General features: G+C 39.0%; 1 protein-coding gene across 1 annotated transcript; it reads right to left on the bottom strand.

The window, feature by feature from the left end:
• Positions 1-1,073: 1,073 nt before the first annotated feature.
• LOC135478285 (homeobox protein ARX-like) lies at positions 1,074-18,284 on the bottom strand. The gene is made up of 6 exons (XM_064758560.1): positions 17,939-18,284; positions 9,436-9,579; positions 4,983-5,140; positions 3,257-3,335; positions 2,278-2,544; positions 1,074-1,222 (listed from the first exon to the last, which is right to left on the bottom strand). The coding sequence occupies exons 1-6, from the start codon at positions 18,282-18,284 to the stop codon at positions 1,074-1,076; spliced, it is 1,143 nt and encodes a 380-aa protein (XP_064614630.1).
• Positions 18,285-23,721: the final 5,437 nt, after the last annotated feature.

Here is a 23,721-nt window from a genome sequence, read left to right as displayed (position 1 = left end):
AGAAAAAAGACACTTGAAAATAATTTTCTATGGTTGGTATATGTTTGATAAATATATCTGTGCTAGAATTTGGTCTTTCCAGCTAACAAATATGTTAAACCTGAATTTTGATCATATATATATGTATATTTACTATATTCATAAATAATATCATAATTGAGATTAAATGCTTATGTTTGGATATAAACAAAACATTTACATTCAAATATATTTATTATAGTGCATAATTTGAACATTATTATGCAATGATGATCAATACCAAAAGGTGGTCCCAAATACCCACCATACAAAAATATTTTCAATATTTTCCATGTCTGCAAATAAGTCTTAATGCTCTTTCATCTAACTTTGGCATCATTTTTATGTTTTCTTCTCCTTTAAGAGTTTTTGTTAAATAGATAAGCCCAGACCAGATCGGCTGAAGGACTACAAAAACGCAAGAATTCTGGTGTTAGGAAACCGGGCATTGCGGTGGAAAAACCAAGGAAAACACAACACAATCCACAGGGTGCTGGCAGAACAGATTTAAAGCGGTGTTGGGATGTTTTTCTTTTTCCTTACAACTGATTTTAAATTGGTTTTAAAGGAGCAACAAAGGTTTCTCTGCCGCCCCAAACCCTGAACATTCCGGCCAGTTGAAAAGCCACAATCACTTGCCTAACTCTCCTGTTACAGTCGATCTCTCATTACAATCTCACACACACACACACACACACACACACACACACACACCCATTGTATACGGGATGGTCTGAGTACTACTTTTCATTTCAACAAACTGCTTAAACAACTGATGAGTTCATCTGTTGTTCATATAAACAAAGTTGTTCAAGCCTTCCGCTCTGGGGGGAAAAAGCTGCGAGCGAAATGCATATATTTGATTCAATTTTGATGGCGCATGGACTATTTTATAGCACTTTCATAATTGTGATTTGCCGGAAACAGATCGCACATTTTTTTTTCCAACAATGAAACAAGGAAGAAATTTCTTCACGAAATTACGCCACTCAATGCTTCAGTTTTGGTCTCGTCAGTTAGCCCATAAGCAACATGTCTGTTGACCAGATAGTGCCTCACTGTGACAAGATAAGGTTGGCCGAGTGTTCTTTAGCTTTCATCCGGAGCTGAGCAAGGCTGCTCGCTCTCATATCCCCGCTCACTCCCATTCCATCCTGGGACTGACACCCCAATGATCCCAAAGACATCCCATCACATAACGAGTCTGAAAACCGAAAGTAAAAGTAAATATTAAATGTAGTATAAAAAACTAGACTTTATCAACTTTCCACATCTTTGTATCCCAAATACAGTGAGAACGTGATTGTCTTATCAAAGGAAAATTAGTATGTAGGCACGGATGTATGAATAGGGGAGCGGGTGCAACAAAGGGATGCTGGGATATATATTACCAGCCTTGGTTGGCGGATAGTGGAATTACGCGACGATGCATGTGTTAATTAATTCCGGTAATCTTTGTTGAAATAGGATTTAAGACTGGATTCAGAATCTGTAGGGACCTTGCTAACTAGAAGATTCCAACGTTCTTTTCACGGCAACCCCTCATTCTCCTTACAGCGTGTGCACGGCTTACTAACGTTCGCTTTACATCACTGCGACCCCTACCGAGGTTACTGAGGCCACAGTGATGAGGCAAGAAATGATGTCAGAAAACACAAACACACTGTCCCAGCCTTGCTTTATACACATACATTTGCTGAATGCTGACTAAATAGTCCCGCGCGAAAACACCACTGGTAAGGCTCATTAAAAAGAAGCCTTTTTGCGTCACGCTGACTTCAAAGGTAAAGCCTCTCTCGTGATAGCAGTAATGTAAAGGGAGCTTAGGGAGCGGTACGTGCGCTGTGAGGAGTATGGGCCACCCCTCTGCATCTGACCAGTGAAGTCCTAGGTTCAAATTCTGCCGAGCTGGAGATTTAAGTCACGATGTATGTCAAGTCAAGGTCGGAGGTCAAGGTCGGAGTTTTCCTCCACCAACAAATCCTGTTTGCACAAGTTAAACCTTTACCACGGCGTCAAACATCAGTCAAAAAAATAAATAAATAAATAAATATCGGTACTTGGAAACACCAAAAAAGGAATCAGCATCAAGTAGTCTATTTTTCAATTAAATCTGTGCTGAATACCTGGACGATGCTTGGATTTAGTGATATTTCTGTTTAATTTCAATTGAAAATTGGAGGCAAATCGATTTTTGTTACACGACTGTGTGTTAGAAGGTATAGGATGACTCCTCCAAATTGTTGATTGCAAACTTACTGCTTAAGTTCGTAGCCTTTCTGTTACTTTCGGTCTTGCAAATATTTGACGGCATATAATTCGGGGAAGAAGAGGCACCAGACAACGCATGTGCACCGGGAAATGTCTGCGGCCAATCGACGCTGAGGTTCCCATGGAAATACATTCCAGGGAGCGCCATACTGGAAATAGCGGACATCCCTGGCAGTGCGAGATTTGAGAGTCCCGATGACGTGGTGTTGGCCGGAGGTGGTGATGACAAGTGACCTTTTGAACTTGGGGGCAATACTGAAAAAAATTCAAACATTTTAAAAAGAATTTCTGTTAAAATGAAAAAGGACAATAATGCAGAACGTACAAATTATTTTTAGACAGTTTCATGGCTACATCATGGACGACGATCTTAAATCCGTTCATTATCCTGAACAACCGCCTGTTGAAAACATTTTTAAACGACAATCTGATATACACAATTACCCAATTAGGACTCTAAACTACAAACCAATTTATAAATTGATTTGTAGTTTAGAGTATAAATATATATGTATTGAATATAAATATATATGTATACAAAAGCGTGAATCTTGCACTGATTCGCAGTAATAAACTGTAAATAACTTTTTTTTGAGGCGATGTGTTTGAAAGGGGTTAAGTGAAGAAAATAAAATAAAAGGGTTGATGAAACTTTTGTTCATAAACCGTCCGAAAAGAACGTTCTGATTTTTACAGTAAATAAGAAATGTTGGGTTGAAGAGTAATTCATAGCGTAATTCATATAAGCATCTAAATAGGGAGGCATATTTGGACATCCGGGCGTACATTGGCAAAATACATTGCAAGTAGTTACACAATTATCGAAACAGGCTCATGTGATTGGTGATTGGTGTTGTTTATACATAGACACCGGCACATTTTGCTTGTTTTAAACATTTTAAACAAAATTGGATTTATTGATGAGATATCTTCGTTTAAGGTCTCTTAAACGACTGCAAAGACTGACCTTGATTTTGTCCTGGCGTGTCCTTGGCCTGCTGTTTTTGCTGTTTCCGCCATTTTGCTCTCCGATTTTGGAACCAGACCTGTAACAAACAGGGTTTACATGATTTTGCTAAACGCATCTTTTATTTGTTTCATACATTACTGAAATCGAGTCCAAATACATATCAATTCAAGATATATACCGAGTGATATAGATATTCCCAAGCCATGCAGTGTCAGGTTACTTATGTAGAGTAGAGTAGAGATCCTCGCTCGTGATCTTCATTAAGGGAGTAGCCGAAAGTGCGAATGCTGGACCCTCGCTCGTGATCTTCATTAAGGCCTCAGCCAAAAGTGCGAATGCTGGATATTCGCTCGTGATCTTCATTAAGGCCGCAGCGAAACTTGCGAATGCTGGATTCCAGCTCATGATCTTTATTAAGGTCGCAGCCAAAAGTGCGAATGCTGGATCCCAGCTCGTGATCTTCATTAAGAGAGCAGCAAAAAGTACGAATGCTGGATTCCAGCTCGTGATCTTCATTAAGACTGCAGCCAAACTTGCGAATGCTGGATCCAAGCTCGTGATCATGATTAAGGGAGTAGTCAAATAAACGAATACTGGACTCTAACTCGCGATCTTAATGGTCACGGATCTGATAATCACAATGAGACAGCACTTTAGACTTGTAGTTAGCGAGGCTCCGTTACTCTTTGATTGCAACTGTAAATCTAACTAGAGGCCTGCAGGAGGGAATATATTTATACAGGCCCATGTCCGTTGATGTTGTGCACAACTTCATATTTGTTGGGTGTATTATCCTGCTTTATGACCTAAGGATTTATTTTTTTTATTTATTTGACTGCTGTTTACATCGTACTCAAAAATATTTCACTAATACGACGGCGGCCAGCATAATGGTGGTAGGAAACCGGGCGCTACCCGGGGGAAATCCACGACCATCCGCAGGTTACTGGCAGACGTTCCCACGTACGGCCCGAGTGGAAACCTGCTGGACTTGAACTTACAGCGACCGCATTGGTGAAAGGCTCTTGGGTCATTATACTGTGCTAGCGCGCTCACCAACTGAGCGATGACCAAAGGAAGTGCAAAGTCGAATGTTCGAATAACTGGGCAAGTCGTATGCAAATTAAGCAATGGTGATATCACACAAACCTGTTGTTTTTCCTTGGCTGTAGAATGAACACTCCACGAATGAGTGGCATGTCATTTACACTGTGCGACAGATTAAGATTACCCTCAATACACACTGCATTGATATCCAGCGTGCTGAGTTTATTCACATACAGCCTCTAACCACGAGTTTAGTTGAATCAGGGACATTCAGGAAGCAGAGTTTCGCGGATTGCTTACCGGAAATACTCGACTGATCTAATACTTTCAATGAGATATAGGGGCCTCCGTGGCTCAGTCGGTTAGCGCGCTAGCGCAGCGTAATGACCCAGAAGCCTCTCACCAATGCGGTCGCTGTGAGTTCAAGACTAGCTCATGCTGCCTTCCTCTCCGGTCGTACGTGGGAAGGTCTGCCAGCAACCTGCGGATGGTCGTGGGTGAAATATTCTTGAGTACGGCGTAAAACACCAATCAAAAAAAAAAAAAAAAAAAAAAAAAAAATCAATGATATATACATATATCTCTATATTTTTACATCAAAGCAGAAAATCGTGACATCGCTATCAAAGTAGCCTACTTTTTATCCCTTGTCTTTTAATAAGACAGTGTCACTCACCTGTACTCTGGCCTCCGTGAGGTCAATGCGCAGGGCAAGCTCCTCCCGACAGAAGACATCAGGGTAGTGGGTTTTCTGAAAGGATTTCTCCAACTCCTCAAGCTGATAACTCGTGAACGTCGTCCTGTAACGACGCTGCTTCCTTTTCATCTGGTGACCTGAAATGACCAATCGATCGATTGCTTTTTTCGTTGGTTGATTGGTTGGATAGTTGGTTAATTGATCGATTAATCGGAGAAAATTCATTCGGCTTTTTAAAAAGTGCAGAATTTTGTCAAATAGAAGTTAAATGTTAGGTAGTACCTGGGATTAAGATAGATATACCCTAATCCAAGGTAGTACATAAGAACTGCAGAGTTACAGCAGTAAACAATGTGTTTTTCAGCATATACACGAACAGTAAGAATATGAACTGAAGTGTGTCTACATTTACTTCGCTTTGCACCTATTTATGCAGGCTGTCAGAGTTTGCATTCGTTGCATGGATGAACAAATGAAACTAATTGTCGTAGGTTATCTGATTTAATTTCATTCTTTCTGGTCATTATTAATAGGGTAGTTGACAGATTGATTGATTAAACGAGTGCATCAAGAAGACAGATATGATCTACATAAATCTTTTAAGAATAAAGATTCGATTCATTTATTTCATGCGTTATTGCTGAACGACGCAGTTAAAATAGAAGACATTAGCATAGACAGTAAACCCGTAGCAGGGACGACGCCGTGATAGATGGCAAATGGCCACACGTAACTGGTAAAACCAGGCAACGTCAGTCGAAACTTCCCCTTTGCATTCCATATGATTGTTTATTACGTGACGTGAACACAGCCTTTTGAGTATTTTTGACCAGTGGCAATAAATTGCAATTAGCATCACTACTTTTTTGTAAATCGATTCTGCTTAAACCACGGTTCTGTGGTTTGCAATTTTTTAGAATGTTAATTAGAACGAAACCCTAACTGAGGTAAATTGACAAGAGGCCGTGTTTCACCGGTTACGTGTGGCCATTATCAACTATCACAATATCGTCGCTGAGCTGGTTATACTCTCTAGGCCGTTTATATCATATAGTCTTTAGGTGGGTCTCAATGGCCGAGGTTGTTGGCTCGCCAGCGCTGCGCAATGACCCTTGAGTTTCTCACCAATGCGGACTCCGTGAGTTCACGCTGACTTCCTCTCCGGCCGTACGTGAGAAGGTCTTGCTACAACGTGCGGATGGTCGTGGGTTTTTCCCTGGAGTCTGCCGGCTTTCCTTCCTCTATAATGCTGGCCGCCGTGGAATAAGTGAAATGTTCATGAATACGGCGTAAAGCACCAATTAAATAGATAAATAAATAAATATAGTTTTTGGCCAATGTAGCATTAGGTATTATTCTACCCCCCACAGCCTTAAGTCAGGATGTTTGTCAGTGTCTGACGTAGGGCGGTAGATTCCACAAGGCCTAGCCTCGTTTTGTACACCGACAAACCTGCGTACCGCTGTCATATAAATGAAACATCCTAGAATTAAACCCGCAGTGAAATAAATGATTAAATAATTCTTTTCAGACCGTGATACAAGTGACAAGTAAGTTTGCATGTACTCACTATCAAGACTGCCGTTGAAATTAAAACTGGGACTTTATAATGCCACGTAATTTTTCTTCGACATTGTCATCATCTAACTATGTGGACAATATTGACACTGTTTTGTTTGTATTAACGTGATATCTACGTGATAAAGTTTAGAAAATCTTTGCCTCATTAAAAAAAAAAAATAAAACATTATCACTGAAAAACTGATTGGAAACAAAGGTTGTCACTTGTTGACTACTTCTATAGTATTTGCTCCATGAAGATTAGTGGTTTGTTTGAAGTGAAATAGGCGAGATCAATGGAAACTATTATTTAAAACTACCTTTACCCATAGTTTGTTTTTAGATAATTGCTTGAACAAATGTGTTTGTTTTATGGTCTACATCGATAATATTGGACGCCAATGATGCGAAACTTGGATGCTCTTTTCATTTTTACCCTTAGATGATTTTTACTCAGGTACGAAATGGTCTATTCAATACGGTATTTGGCGTAAAAACAAAATTTCAAAAATTGAACGAAAAAGCCCACTGTAGAATTCAATCATTCAAGTTCACTTCATCTAGTCATACAAAATATAAAACAGTTATACAGTCTTCAATGGCCTCTTTTGGGGAGCTCTTGAGTACGGCATAAAACACCAGTCAAATAAATAAATAAATAAGCATTTTCTAAATAATATGATGTTTATAATATGTTTGTTTCTGTGGTCACATGAGCGCCATGGCTGCATAGTCGCGAAAACCTTTACAACAGATGAGGCAGATGTTCCAAGAGATTAACATGGCCCCGTAATATGGCTACCGTAACCCCTAAGTCGATGCATGGAGCCGTGCGCCAAATGGGTGAAGACCACTAAACGACGTCTACACGCGTCTTCGTTTTAAACCTGAAAGCTATCCTGAGGCGGAACTGGATTGCTAATGCAATTACGAAATGAGTCCCTGAGAACACAATCTTAAAAGAAGTACTAGAAGTGTCATCAACGAATTTTTCGCATCCATGAAAAACTCTGCCATTGTTAATTGAGGAATCCCCTGGGAAGCCCCAATAATGGCCTCGGTTTGATTTCGCTTGATTTTCAAGCCAATTACCACAGCGGTTTGGACATTGTGTGCTCGTGCAACAAGAAACTGAGATATAATGGCTTTAACGTAGCGTTACACCTCTAACCTTACTAGATCTAATTTATGGCATCTGCCTAAAGACAGTGAGTTGCTATTTCTGAAATATTTTCTGTTATTCTCGTAAATCCAAATCCAGCATTCTTTATCACTTATGTGTTCTAAAGAATAATAAAAAAATTAAATTAAATTTAGATATTTTTCTAAATTTTTAAAGATGTCACATCGTCACTTTTTTTATACTTGACAAAACTTACAACCGAATCATGAGGCATTGCTGTTTTAATATTTGCAGGGTGTGCACGTTTGTCTTCCAACATTGTTGAAAACTGTTGACTGTTTCTCTTTACATGACTCCGCACTGTTTACGTACTTTCTTAGTTCTTTGGTGGTTTGTGTTATACGTCGTTTTGGGAAATAACCTGATGATTATTGACCGAGAAAGTCTTTATTGGTTGACGGGTGGTATGCGAATGTCTGTTTGGGCGTATAGATTTCTATAGTTTTTTTTCTGAAATATGCCTTTTTATATTTCACTTCATGTGTATTCAATTTCGTAGATTCTGTCTCTAACTTTTAGTTTTAGATTATGCCGTTCTTCTCTTTCGCAAGCTACATGTATTCAATATTTTGGTAAAATTTCGTTTTCGTTTAACGCAGATAATTACGTCTGTGAACATGTCACTTTAAGTTACCACCGAAATAATTCTAATCACAAAATAATTCAAAGAAAGCGCAAACGACAGTATATATTTATATCGACGCAATTGTTGTCTCTAGATCTGGTGTTTTTTGTACAAATTTTTGGTAATTTTTCAAAGGTAATCTTGTGGCAAAGTAACAGTATTTGTTTGCTCCCTATATTAACCTGGCCGTCGTTAATGGAAGTGAACAATGGAAATGAAAGTGTTACAATGGAAGTGAAAGTGAACAATGGAAGTGAAAGTGTTATAATGGAAGTGAAAGTGGACATTAGAAGTTATAGTGTTATAATGGAAGTGAAAGTGAACAATGAAAGTGAAAATGTTATAATGCAAGTGATAGTGGGAAATGGAAGTAAAAGTGTTACAATGGAAGTGAAAGTGAACAATGGAAGTGAAAGTGTTACAATGGAAGTGAAAGTGTTACAATGGAAGTGAAAGTGAACAATGGAAGTGAAAGTGTTACAATGGAAGTGAAAGTGTTACAATGGAAGTGAAAGTGTTACAATGGAAGTGAACAGTGGAAGTGAAAGTGTTACAATGGAAGTGAAAGTGAACAGTGGAAGTGAAAGTGTTACAATGGTAGTGAAAGTGGACATTGGAAGTGAAAGTGTTACAGTGGAAGTGAAAGTGTTACAATGGAAGTGAAAGTGGACATTGGAAGTGATGGTGGGAAATGGAAGTGAAAGTGGACAATGGAGGAGTTAGTGGACAATGGAAGTGAAATACCGCTTAAGTTGTTTTTTTAAGCGATACTTAACAGCCTATTAACATTTGATTTAGTTTGACTGGTTGATGTTCGTGTTGACACCAACGACTGGTTATTTAGTCACTAAGGTAAGCCAGAGAGTATGAATGATTCCGTGCCCGATTCCGTCATTGGATCGACATCTTCCGAGTTGCAATGCCACAACCTGCTTACCCTCAACCTCCTTCTGCACTTCCCTCTCTGAAAATCTTCTCGAATTAATAAGAATCAAGATAATAACCGAAATAACCATTTCGATCCGAAATATCAAGTAAATACTAGTATATTTTTTCCGACTTACCCAGCGGCATGCTTGATTCCTCGGTGAAAGAAGTCAGCGACTGCAGAGAAGTGGTCTCCCCTTGATATCGCGCGTAATCACTAGTAGGTGGCGCTGGTGAGTGGTGGGAAACGCCTTTGTTCGCTTGTGCGTTCTGGTCATAGCCTACAAACGAAAAAAAAACGTTGTAAGCAAAATTGTGGCACAAGTATCATGTCATGGAAAACCCACCAATAATTATGGGGAAAAATCGACAGTGTGGTATGGGCAAGTAATCCATAAAAAACAAGATGTTTCTGACTGCTTTGATTTGCAAAGCATCTCGGTATGAAACTTTTTTTGCGCCATACATACCCTGTGGCAGGTATATATACATACCCAAATATGCGTAACAAAGTCAAGAGGGGTTCATACACTCAGAAAATTCATCGCCCAGGTTACTGTTTTGTGAAGAAAATTATATATTTTTAATACAGTGTAATATCGTGTATAAGTACGTGCAGCGCCACAACAGGTAATGTGCACATGTAATGGCTGCGCCCATATAGCACAGCGCTTGATCGATGTTCACTGTCAATATAAACTTCACTGTGCTTTTAACATACGAAGCCTTGTGTGACTTCATTACATATTTTGGCGACGAAGATACGATCTGTGCTCTCTGGGGAAAAATCGAGAAATTCGATGAAAAGGTAAGCAGCAGTTGGACTGAATACATTGAACGTTTAGAAGATTACTTCAGTGCTAATGACATTGAAGATGAACGAAAAAAGCACTCAGTCCTACTCAGTGTTTGTGGAGGAAGGACTTATAAACTCATAAGGAATTTAGCTGCACCTGAAAAATGTGGCGAAAAAATGAGATGCAAATTTAAAAGTCGAGTAACAGCCCCGGGCTAGTGAATTGCTGTGTTTGTGTCGACTTCCTGAACATTGTGACTTTGGACGATCTCTAGATGAAATGCCCAGAGACAAGCTGATATGTGGAGTGAAAGATGATAGAAGCCAAAGAAGTTTACTGTCGAAGCCTGGATTAACGTTCCGATGGGCGTAACTATGGAATTAGCATCTAAAAAACACCCAGAACCTCTAACACAATCAGCAACCCACACAACCTGTAAACCCAGCCGAAGTCAATAAAATTCAGGCCAAATCAAGTAAGATTTCGTTTACAGGATACTGTACGGGAAATCACGAGCCATCTACATGTCGTCACATCCATACGCCATGTAGATTCTACCTGTAAGAAAAGGGTACACCCTGACCGGGCCTATTTGAACAAACAACAACGTGTTAATAATTCTGGCCAAGAGAAACAAAGACACCCAAAGTTGTCAGGGCAGAACAAAAATAAATGGCGTCGAAAACCACATCAAGCCAATCTTGTACAATGAGAGGCCAAATCTGTCGGGGAAGACGAGGACGTCTGTACAATGTTTAACCTTCGGGGTGATGAGGACACAAAACCATATCAGGTTGCCATGGACATTGGGCATGTTACTGTTCAGTTAGAATTGGACACTGGAGCATCATTTACTGTGCTAGATGAAAAGACACAATCGGTTGAAAATTCGGAAACTCCAGAAAACTCAGGACCTACACAGAGGAGGAAATTTCAGTATTAGGGACAGTTATGGTTCCAGTATCCTCACAGCTGTTGTCGCTAAAGGCAACGGTTCTAACTTGCTAGGTAGAGACTGATTAGGTCAAATCAAACTGAATTGGAGAGACATTTTCGAAATAAATGAAATCTCCAAATCAGTTAGAGAAGGAACTGTGCTATACAGGTATCTTGACCTATTCAAAGAAGGATTATGACATTTAAGGGAGTTAAGGCCAAGACAGCTGTGGAGCAAAATGCCCAGCCTAAATTCTTCAGACCAAGACCAGTACCGTTCGCCTTACGTGAGAAAACTGACCTGGAATTGGAGAGACTTCAGTCAGAAGGGACAAACTGGACAGCCATCCAGTTCCTAAGACTGAAGATTTGTATGCTACACTTGGTGGTGAACAGAAATTTACAAAGTTAGACCTGTCTGAAGCATACCAACAGATGTTACCGGACGAAGATTCTAAAGTGTTCATTACAATTAGCATTCATAAGGGGTTATTTCAGTATAAAAGACTCCCATATGGAGTGTCCATTGCACCTGGAATTTTCCAGAGGACTATGGAAAATCACCTTCAAGGTATTCCACATGTGTTAGTACGCCCAGATGACATACTGACAACTGGGAAAGATGATTCTGAACACCTGGGCATTTTGGATAAGGCTTTGTCTCTCAGTAAAGGGAGAGTTCATCTGAAAAAGAACAAATGCTTATGCCTAGTAAATGAGGTTGCCCTTGGACATCGAATCAGTTAGGAAGGAATTCTTCCACTGGAAGACAAGATCCAAATAATTCACGACGCACCATCACCAAAGAATATCACAGCACTGAAACTTTAGGACTTTTGATCTATTATTCTAAATTCGTGAAGAACCTATCAACATTCCTGGTGCCACAACACGATCTATTACATAAAATAGTAAAGTGACATTGTGGTAAACTACAGGAGGATGCTTTCCTTAAGTCAAAAGGATTGTTACAGTCTTCAGATGTGCTGGTCCACTTCGACCCAAGAAAACCCTTGGTACTGGATTGTGATGCCTCACCATACCGAATTCGGGCAGTGCTCTCTCACAAAATGGTGGACGGAACTCATCTCCTTCATGATGCGCACACTCTCTACAGCAGAAAAACGATATTCTCAGCTGGAAAAAGGGGCCTTAGCCATCCTCTTTGGAGTTTTAAAAGTTTCATCAAATCCTGTATGCGCGACATTTTGCCATAATAAGTGACCACAAACCATGACTTGACAGGGAATGCCAGCCATAACAGCAGCACGTATTAAGCGTTGGGCATTAACATTGCCAGCCTACGAATATGTGGATCTAGAAATCTGGTAAGTCAAATGAGAACGCAGATGTTTTAAGTCGTTTGCCACTTCCCGATTCATTAGGCGGTGAAAATCCGCCAATCCCAGGAGAGAACATTTAACTCATGGAACAGCTGGACATGTATGAACCTGTAAACCGAAAGCAGATCAAGTCATGTACTCAGCGAGACCCAGTGTTGTCCAGAGTACTCAAATTTGTTCTCCAGGACTGGCCAGATAAATACCAGAAAGCAGACCCACAACCGTTTTGTATAAGACGGACAGAACTCAGTGTACACAATGGGGAGAACGTGTCATTGTACCCCCACAGGGACGTCAACAGGTGATACAGGAACTTCATATATCTCATCCAGGGATTTCTCGTATGAAAAACCTGGCCAGAAGCTATGTGTGGGGGCCCAAGATGGACAATGAACTTGTTAAAAACGCAGTTGTTTAGAGTGTCAACTACACCAGCGTACACCACAGGAAGCACCATTACATCCATGGGAAAGTCCGGGACGAACTTGACCCAGAATTCACATCCATTATGCCGGACCATGTTTCTCCTAGCAATAGATTCCCACACAAAGTGGCTGAAAATCTTCACAACTGATGGATCGACTAGTAGTTTCACCATTGAGAAACCACAACAGTGCTTTGCCACCCACGGTCTACAGGACCAGATTGTATCGGATAACGGGACCAGTTTCACTTATGATGAATTCAAGGAATTCACAAGTCAAAATGGAATTAACCGCATTCATCGTGACTTCTCCATATCACCCAGCATTGAATGGGCAAGTAAAGCGAACTGTGCAGTCCTTCAGAGGGACTATGGCCAAGACAAAAGGTGGTTCTATTCAGAACAAATTGAATCAGTTACTTTTTCAGTATAGAATCACACTACAGACCACAACAAGCTTGTCACCTGCTGAAATAGTGATAAATCGTAGACTGAAATCCATTGCACCCAGATATTCAAGGACGCATTGGCGAGAAGAAACAACAGCAGAAGACATACCATGATCGACATGCGAAAAGTCACACTATACTGGAAATCGACAGGATCTATGTTCGCTAGTATTGCATAGGGAAGAAATGGATACCAATAATTGTGCGGAAAAGGACAGCACCTTTGTCTTACCATGTTCAAACGCCAGACGGACGAGTCTGTCATCGACACCTGGACCAGATTCGACTTTGCACTGATATCAGCGATGACAATGATGTAGCCGTGAAGCATCAGTCATTCGAGGAGAATGTTACAGATGTTGTTGAAAATCGTTTCCTACATCCATAACATCATCAGACATCGACATCAACAGTGGTAGTTCGCTTTGTCTTTGTAATAGTCACGTGGAGACTAATAATGTTCCAGAGACTACATCAATCTCTCAACCAGTGCAACCTACCTTACAGAGGCAGAGTGGGCCAGGAGTGAAGCGCTATCCTGTTTGAGAGTCACACTCTTACTTAAAAGACTATGTTCAGTGACTTTTAAATCTTGAAGATGTTAAACTGTTCTTGTGGTATTTGATGATGACAAAGAATTACCTTATGTTCAAACTGACATTACTGATTCTACAAAGACTGTGAAGAATTAACTTTGCGTAGGGATATTCCAAGTACAAGCTATACTGATGGACATATATATTATCTCTACATTACCAGTTGTCATTGCTAACGTTTTATTGTTTCTATGTTACCATTTTTACTTAAATGTAAATCTTAGCTAAAGGTGGAGGAATATAATATCGTGTATAAGCGCGTGTAGCGCCACAACAGTTTATGTGTACTCGTAATGGCTGCGCCAATATAGCGGGACGCTCGATCGATGTTCACTGTCAGTACAAACTTCACTGTGCCTTTTACATACGAAGCCTTGTGTGATTTTATTACATACACAGAATATATAATATACATTAAATTTAATATAATTGTTTTTCATGAAAAAAGAAGACTTAAAAAAATCTGGATTAGAGATTGGTTAGGAAAAATGAACATTTGTCGACCACTTTTCGAAATGAAATCTGTTCCATGCCGAGAATCTTTGAATTTTGGAGATTTACAGTTTATTCTTGTAGTAATCGGTTGTGTTCAATGCCACACTCAAGAGTTTATTACTCATATTATGACTTTCAGTTTCATTAAGAGAGCAAACCTGAGTGCTGGAGGACTGAATAATTCTCCGGAGTTGCAATGCAAGGGCTTTAATGTCACGTTTGTTAAAGACAAGTGGTCTTAAACTGTAACACTGTCTCACGAGTGCTGTCAAGCGATTACTGTCACCCCAAAGCTCATACAAACAGTGCGATCAAGGGAGAGAATTAAATTTTGAATTTTTATTCAAAACGATGCATAAATGCAGTGCAAACAACTATGGATAAATATATGTTACCAAACAAACATTAATAAATATATCCTCAAACAACCACGGATGTAAATGTATATTCTCAAATAACAGTGGATGTAAATGTATATCCTCAAACAACCACGGATGTAAATGTATATCCTCAAACAACCACGGATGTAAATGTATATTCTCCAACAACCACGGATGTAAATGTATATCCTCAAACAACCACGGATGTAAATGTATATTCTCCAACAACCACGGATGTAAATGTATATTCTTAAACAAAAATCGATATAAATGTATATTCTCAAACAATAATGAATAAATATGTAAGCGAGTGCTTTGGGTTTAATGTCGAACTTAACAATTTTTCAGTCATATGAGGACGAAGGAATCCTTAGAGTGCATATAATGTGCCTCCTTGTGGCAGGACGGATTTCCACCTCTCTTTTATCTAGTGCTGCTTCACTGAGACGCCTTACTGAAGGCAAGTAAGCTGCCCTGCCAGAGCCATTATACTGATATGAGACAGCCAGTCATTGCACTATTCCCTTAATGTTGAACGCCAAACCAGGACGCTACAACTTCCTCGATAAATATGTAATTCCCAAACAACCATGGACATATATAAATACGTTCAAACATGAAAGGACACATATGCATTCTGTCAAACAAACAATATTTTGATATTAAAACTCTTCTAAACTATTAGATTTAACTCAGTTTGCTAATGACAGGAGCGCATTTCTGTCCCACCATGATCCACGAATCCTTATTCAAGAAATAAATGCGAAAAAAGAAGCTATTTCAATGATTTTTCAATGGCCCCATTTAGGAAAGGATGTTCGCGCGATAGGTACGATTTGTAGGAGTTGGCCTCAGGTTATAGAAAAAATTTTAATTTCAACGTAATATCCTGTTAGTCTCTTTAAGTTGAGTGAATAGAGTGTATGTGATATATTTAACAGAATAATCTGTTACAGTAGCACAATATTTTCTACCATGACACAGAATTCCTGTTAAAATTAACAGATTACTTTTAATTTCTTAAATATTTTTTATGGCCTTTCATTTAGGCATGTTTATTGTCACTGTCATTTCTAAAGCAGGCATCCTCTCAGGCCGTAAGTGGGAAGATCTACCAGTAACCTGTGGATGGTCGTCGGTTTCCTCCGCCCGGTTTCCTCCCACCAAAATGCTGGCCACCGTCGGATATGTGAAATATTGTTGAATACCGCGTAAAACACCAATCTAATAAAAAATATAAATAAATAATGCAGTCGATCGTTAAAAAAATAATTACAAAAATGTGGGTTATTTGTGCCTCCTATTTAATTATTATTTGACTGGTGTTTTGTGTCCGCCGTACTCAAGAACATTTCACTTATATAACGGCGGCAAGCTATATGGCGAGAACAAGCCTGGCAGAGCCACAGCAGTTTGCTGGCAGGCCTTCCCACGTATGGCCGCACAGGAAGCCAGCAAAAGCTGGACTTGAATACACAAAGACCGTATTGGGGAGAGGCTCCTGGGTTATTGCGCCTCGCTGTCACGCAGGCCACTCCGTCACGGACGTCCCTTGAACATTATAAGAAACCTTTAAATGAAGGTTGCTAGTTCTGTTTAATAAGAACTGGTTTTGTGTAGACAATGACTGGTTGACTGTTTTGTTTAACTAAATTTTTGTAACTACATTAGCAATAAAAGACAACAGCATGCGGGGAGACTAAAAATCCGAGCAGCGATGACCATGTAATAGTTGGCAAACTGCCAAACGTAACCGCGCTGAAATCTGGGCTCTTGTCAGTCTACCACAGATAGGGTTTAAACTAACTGTGGGGTTAAAGTCTTCAGTTAAATGCCTAAATAGTAGCAATTTACGCGCCCACCTTGAATCAGCTCATACTGATTTGGATTTACTCTCGAAATTGCGATTTTCGACCAATATACGTGTTTAAATAAATCGCAACGTAACACTTCTATGTAATTTAGTCATCGTGACATAGCATCTAGAATTCAGCGACTGGCATGCATGTTCCTATTTTCTAATTCGACTGTAAAATCAAAAAGATGTAACTGTAACTAATCAAACTGTATTGCATAAGGTATTAAGCGTTTTATCCAAAAATATCAGTTAAAAAATAAAAGGAAATTAAAAAAAAATCAAATATGCTGGGACAATTAAAGAAAGTCTGTTAAACGTGTTATCCAAGTTAAAGAATAAAAGGAAATTTTAAAAAATCAGATATGCTGTGTTAGTTAAAAATGCGTTTCCAGTAACTATCTCTTTCGAAATTATAGTTATATATGTTAACTGTAAACTTATAAGTATTTTAATAAACGCATTGAATTCGGTAAACGGATTCTGATATTAAGACTTAACACATGCATGCAGATGGTGTATAGAAAGTGTTAATTTTGTTGTTTTCAAGCAATTCTAGACAATACAGTAGCTCATACTTTATGACGTATATATTACCATTAAACAGAAATAAAGAAGCGACAACCGACTAAGTAAAACTCCCGGTATTCGTGCCCTTGTAACTTATGGTATTATATTATATAGTGTACCCCACAGTTTAGTGAAATAGATCTCTTGGGAGCCAAATACTTTATAACAACTAAAGACAGCAATTTGCTTACAGATATTTTTGGATTTATGTGAAATAAGCCCTAATCAGTATAAATAATATTTTTTGGAATAAAGCATACAGGAAGTGTCACCAACGCGTATATAATTACGCTAACTGAATTTTAACGCATGGTCGGAGTCCGTATAATTCGGTTTTGATGATGGAAATCGCTCTTGATAAGAAACCCGCCAGTGTTTGCTCATTAATTGCTCTAACATCCTGGACAGCGCATAAGTTGGTATAAAGAAGGCGGGGAGCTAATTAGATAATCAGATAAACTCATTAAAGCGGGGAAGAGGGGAATATTTTTGAAACAAAACGGAGATGAGTTTTGCGGGCGAAGGAAAACATGCTACAGATTTTGTCCGGTTAGCCGCAGGGCTGTGTTGCCGTAAGTTAATTTGTGGTGAGATAGGCGTTGCTTTAAAGCCTTTCCCGCTCTCTCTCTCTCCGTCCCTGTGCTAAATGAGATTTAGGTGTGCTTTGCTAACCTGGTTAATTAGAAGAGAGGCTGATTGACTTAGATTATACAGCGGACAATGACTCTTCATCAAGCCCGCTAATTTCACATGGTGACACGTGTATATAAAGAGAAGACGGTGACGAGGTCTTACCTAGATACTTGGTGGAGAACGCATGCGAGAGTTGGTGCTGTTGCTGCTGCGGCTGAGATTGTTGTTGTTGTTGCTGTGCTTGTTGCGTATGGTGATGGTTGTCTCTGAGGTCCCCGATACCCGACCCGCCTTGCACCTGGCCTCCCGTTCCGGGGCCACCCGCTTGCAGGTGTGCCGGGCTGTGGGCAGGGGGACTGTTCCCCGCGGCGGACAGCAGTCCGTTTATGGAGTACGCTCCTGAAAGTTGACGCAGTGGGAAATCATGCAGTTCGGGACCACCGCACGACATTTCCTCCGAAGTCTTCCTACCCTCTCGGCTACCGTGTAGGAAACTCGATTTCTCCATATTTGCTTAGCAAATTTTTTGATAGATTCCAAAAAGTTAAGGCTTATGGGCACCCCCTAGTAATACCAAAAAGGAGATATAGCTCTTTTACTCAAATCAACTCCCCATGCAAATGCAATTTGGAAGCTTTTAAAAGCGGCTATCTATCTAACGAGAGAAGCTGGGCGCCATGATTTAATATGTTCCCCTAGATCGAAGTTTTAAGGTTTCGCTCTCTGAGCCACCGACTGGTTTCGTCCAATGGGCACAGCCGTTGACTAACTCAATATTAAAGTCTCCCCCCATTAGATTAGCGCAAGCCGATATCATATTCCCCTTCAAAAGGACCGCAGTCGTAAGGTTTCCTCTATCTTTATTAGAGCGCCGAACAGCCATATTGTTTGCATGGTTTCCCGCGTCCGCGCCAAGCCTGTTCTCAGCGCTGTTTGATAGGACAGTCATTTGAGAAATGCAAAACTTAAAGCAAAAACGATAACCTTTCAACCATGTTCTCATTTAACAGCTTATCGCCTGCGACAATCTGTGTTTCAACAGTCAACGCCATAAGTCTTTGTACATCGACAACGTATGGAATCCATTCCGATAAACATGTTTCCTGTTGCCCTATGCACACAAACTGTTTCGGTTTTTTTATGTCCACTTATTGTTAGAAAAAGGTAAGTTTCTGCTGGAACAATATTTTGCAATACATTAAAGTTGTCACCTCTCTTTCCTTATTTAAAGAACAAATTATAGGACAACCAACTAAACGTATTCCATATCAACTTCAGCCAGCCATGTTTCTTGTCACGTCGGTATTCATGTATATGCCTTCTATAGTTCTGTTCTTTACGTACATGTATATACATTTAACTCAAACTGGAAGTAACAGGTCCATCCGGACCTCCAATATTTCTCACATCTAAATTCCCGCATCGTCGTCATTCAGCCATGTCATACAATTATAAATGTCCGCTAATATCTTCTTTCTTGAATTTTATTGTATATTGTATACATTTGGATTCTGACTGTTGGTGAATGAAGAAATAAACACACAAACAAACAATGAATTGGCTCAGACACAACAATGACGTTTAAGCTAGGAATGGTGCCTATATTTATTTATTTATTTTTTTTTTTTATTTCTTTATTTATTTGATTGGTGTTTACTCAAGAATATTTCACTTATACAGACAACCATCCGCAGGTTGCTGCCTGACCTTCCCACGTACGGCCGAAACTGTGCACCTCAAGAAGCGAAACTGACTATAGCTGTGATTGACAGCTGCTGACACACTCGTAAGGCTATTTTTCTGTTTTACTTCCCTTTCCTGTTATATGACAAGAATGCATTGAAGCAATGTGTAGCCCATAAAAATGAAAAACTGGCAGCCTGCTTCAGTCACACTGAAATATCTTTGTTTTCGCATTAGACACTGTAGAGTGGGGAAAATCACTGCACCACAAATGTAACTTTCCGAAAAATTCTTGAGAGTTATGCACCAATCAATTAAATACACATAGACCTATAACAAATGTTTAGCCTATACCTCCGCTACGCATAACATGTTAATGTGAACGGTAGCTAGAGGACCACAGGTGCTCTGAACCAGGATTCACGTATGATTTTGCTATAGTTGCCACACATTACGTCATACCATGGCTTAACAATTATCCACTCTACTTCATGATAACACTTATTAATTGCAATACAGCCAAAATCTTTAGTCGCATCGCACAAAAAGGACTTTGCCACAGAAAAAAATAACCTCACAAATATTCGAACTTTTCCTCAAACCTGTTCTCTATAGTGACTTCGTTAGTTCACTATACTATGGAGGATGACTGACAGACTGTTGCAGAAATATGGATTTTAAAGTTGCCAAAGTATGACAAAACTGATCACATTAAAAAGTTTATTTTTTACATATAAAGACAAACGTTAAGCAACACGAAACGTTAACAGCACGTAAAAATACACACAGGAAACTTTCAGTAAAGATATCTTTCTGGTTAACGTTGATCTTCATACTGTACATAAATCGTACCACTCTGGGGCCGATTCTCCGCCTTACAGTACCAGGTTGTTTTCATCAGAAGAATTAATTCCCAAGTTCAAGCTCTGCAGACATCGAACACCAGACAGTTCCCATCGGTATTGTCGTTTCCTTAATTATTACATAGATTTACCTGTATAAAGTTTAATCAAAAATTGCATAAACACTTCCAAAAAGATAACAATTTTTAGAATATCTTTTTGTACGTATAAAGGAATGTCATTTTGAAGTATCGTTACATAGGTGATCATTAGCGCTTTAATTTATTATGGTGTACGTTTACCCAGAATTTTATAAAATTGCTTCAAAATTCTATTTCATAATGTTGCAATGCCTTCAGAACATTACAAGTCCTGTAGTTTTTAATGTGTACATTAAGTCACCTAAAACTCATGGTTCATGAAATTTCTCCAACGTGAAATTCATGCTGGTTTCCTCGCCGGACGTTCAGACAGCAACCTGCGGATGACCGTGGGTTCCCGAGGGCTCTGCACGGTTTCTTCCCACCGTATAATGCAGGCCGCCGTCGCATATTTGAGATATTCTTGAGTACGGCGTAAAATACCAATCAAATAAATAAATAAATAATAAATAAATAAATAAATAAATCCAACGTCATTTTGTACCATCAGACTACTTGTGTCATAATTTCGATGATTTCTGGTTTGGAGCCGCGAATGTTTTGAAAATAATATATATATATATATATATATATATATATATATATATATATATATATATATATATATATATATATATATATATATATATATATATATATATATATATATATAGCTACCTAACGTAGAGTGTAATTTGCTACTGTTTCACCATTTAGAATAAACATTTAGAATGAACAGTTAATAGAATAAAACCCTAACTGTGGTAAATTGATAAGAGGCCTTATTTCACCGGTTACGTGTGACCATTTGCCAGCTATCACACTGTCGTCGCTGCTCTGGTTTTTCTGTCTAGGCTGTACGTCTTAATTGTATTCATAGTCAAATTATAAATAAGTTGAGTACGGCGTAAAACACCAATCAAATAAATAAATAAATAAATAAATAAATATAAATCAGTTAATGTGAGATAAGACTATAATCTATATACCTAAAGCACCCTTAACAGACTTTTTAAAAAATTCAGGGAATTTTCTTCCAGAGGTAAAGTAAGACCTTGAGCTGGAAATATCGAACAGGTTTACTACTCATATTCCATTTCTTCAGATTTCTTTTGAGTCACTCATTTGCAAGATGGAATAGTGTTATAGCTGCCATGCTAATGACAAACGATCAGAAGCGACAAAGCGTAACATGACCATTAGTGAAAGAAAATCAGTTCTTCTGAGTTTCCTATCTGCTGGCAGTGTTTTACACAGTTCTGACTTCAGCATACATGTATATGTGTTGTAGGAGTTTCTTTTACTGACGATGCTTGAAAATTAGGACCATGTCTCGTCGATGTTTTAATAATTCACAAATTTCTTCACTTTTTCCATGCCTAGTTTCACACGTTGATGTCCCCTTATACACGAGTGAGTGAGTTCAACTGCAATCAGTAAAGCTTGGGACATTGACCGGTTTCCGAGTATTCAGGGGGTATTGGATAATGTGTTTTATCACGCTCCTGATTGGTTAGTTTATTTCTCCCTGGCACATAGGCTAAGAGCATTAACAATAAAATAGGAATTTCGCCCAGGCATTCTTAAAATAGAGTGTGATAAAATAAATGATTGATTTGATATAACGGATGTTACATATACCTGTGTCTCTCCTATATTTTCAAAAATATTAAGGTATTTTTTTTTTTGTTCAGACTTTTTTGGAGATTGTGGCACCAATTCCGGTTGGCTCTTGGCCAAAGAGATCACGGGGTTCAAATCCCGCTCGCGCCGTCTTTACGCCAGGAGACCCCTCTGGTGCCTTTTTGATGCAGGTTCTCACCAGTTTCCCCCACCCATAAAGCGGACTCTCTGATACGCTTGAAATTTCTTGAGTTCTTGTTTAATGTTTATTAAATGTGACGAGGACACGATACAATAAATTGCAATAAACAACACTGCTTTTTATCTAATTCTATTTAAGCAATCGTGCTAAAGGCGTGTAAATTGGAACCATTTAATCATTTACATGAACAGTTAGAATAAAGCCCTAACTAAGATAAACTGACACAAGGTCGGATTTCACCAGGTACGCGAGACTACGTGTCTCAGACTGTCTTTTCTGCATGCTCAGGTTTTACTCCCTGTTCTGTAGTAACTTTTACATTAAACACAAATCATACATTTAATCATTTATTTGTTTATTCATTTTTTTTATTTTTTATTTATTTATTTATTTATTCAACTTCTAACACTCAAAAGAACGAAGACATTTTTGTCAAATTTCATCTCTTCTTATTTAACGGTTACCATGGCAACATTATGTTACGTGGCAAAATTTCCACGGGGAGTATCTTTAGTCCTAGACAAATGTGACAGCTTCAATTTGTTATGATGTCCTAATTCTGCTAATAAGGCTAATGTTTTATTGATAGATTTTAGTCAGGTGATAAAGTCACTGTTTCTTTGCTGTATTGATTGATTTTTTATTTCATTGGCATTTTACGCGAGACTCAAGGATATTTTACTTATACAACAACAGGCAGCGGCATGGTGAGAGGACACAGTGTCCATAATTCTTTTACGTCTACAGACTAACCCAGAAGCTCTCAACTTCATATACAACAATTCTCACGGATTTAACATATTCAATTTGTTGAACGATCTTAAACAAACCATTCGTATTAATGATCGGAAGCAAATGATCAAAAACCGTGAAGCATATGAGCGGAAAATCAGAATTGATTTCATACGGTGGACGACTTTTTACCTCCTAGGCCTATACAGCCTACATATGTGGAAGAAAGAGAGGGTGGAAAACACATTTCCACGAACAGAGGATCTCTAATAGGCGGAGAGGGAACACAAAGAGCATCTGACTGGTATCCGAACCCATATGAAGTTATATCCTTTGTGCGAAATCTGACGAACATTATATTTCAAAAGTAGACGCGGTAAGCCATATACATGTAGAGCTGAGTAATGGACACGACTGTGCGGAGCGTGGAGCTATTTGCCGGGAATTCCGATCGATATAGTCTGGATCTCTTATCAATCAAATCCAATTTTTATCCTTCTTCCGCTCGAGCAACTGAATCCAAGTTTTAAGGCATCTAGCAGATGAAGAAGCCTACGAAGTACGGCTCTGAATAGTTTGTCGGCAGCGCGCTGCCATTGTGGTTCGTGGTCACGTGATGTTATTGATTTTCCGAGATCGGACTTCAAATATTCTGATGTTTTCCTGAGATTTGCCAGCGCTTCTTCCCACAGGAAACATCGATAACCTCCCCATCTTTTTTCA

Source organism: Liolophura sinensis, chromosome 11 (assembly GCF_032854445.1).
Source record: "Liolophura sinensis isolate JHLJ2023 chromosome 11, CUHK_Ljap_v2, whole genome shotgun sequence".
NCBI classification, from domain to species: Eukaryota; Metazoa; Mollusca; class Polyplacophora; order Chitonida; family Chitonidae; genus Liolophura; species Liolophura sinensis.
Note: the sequence above shows the minus strand (reverse complement) of the source record. Positions and strands in the feature narration are given on the sequence as shown.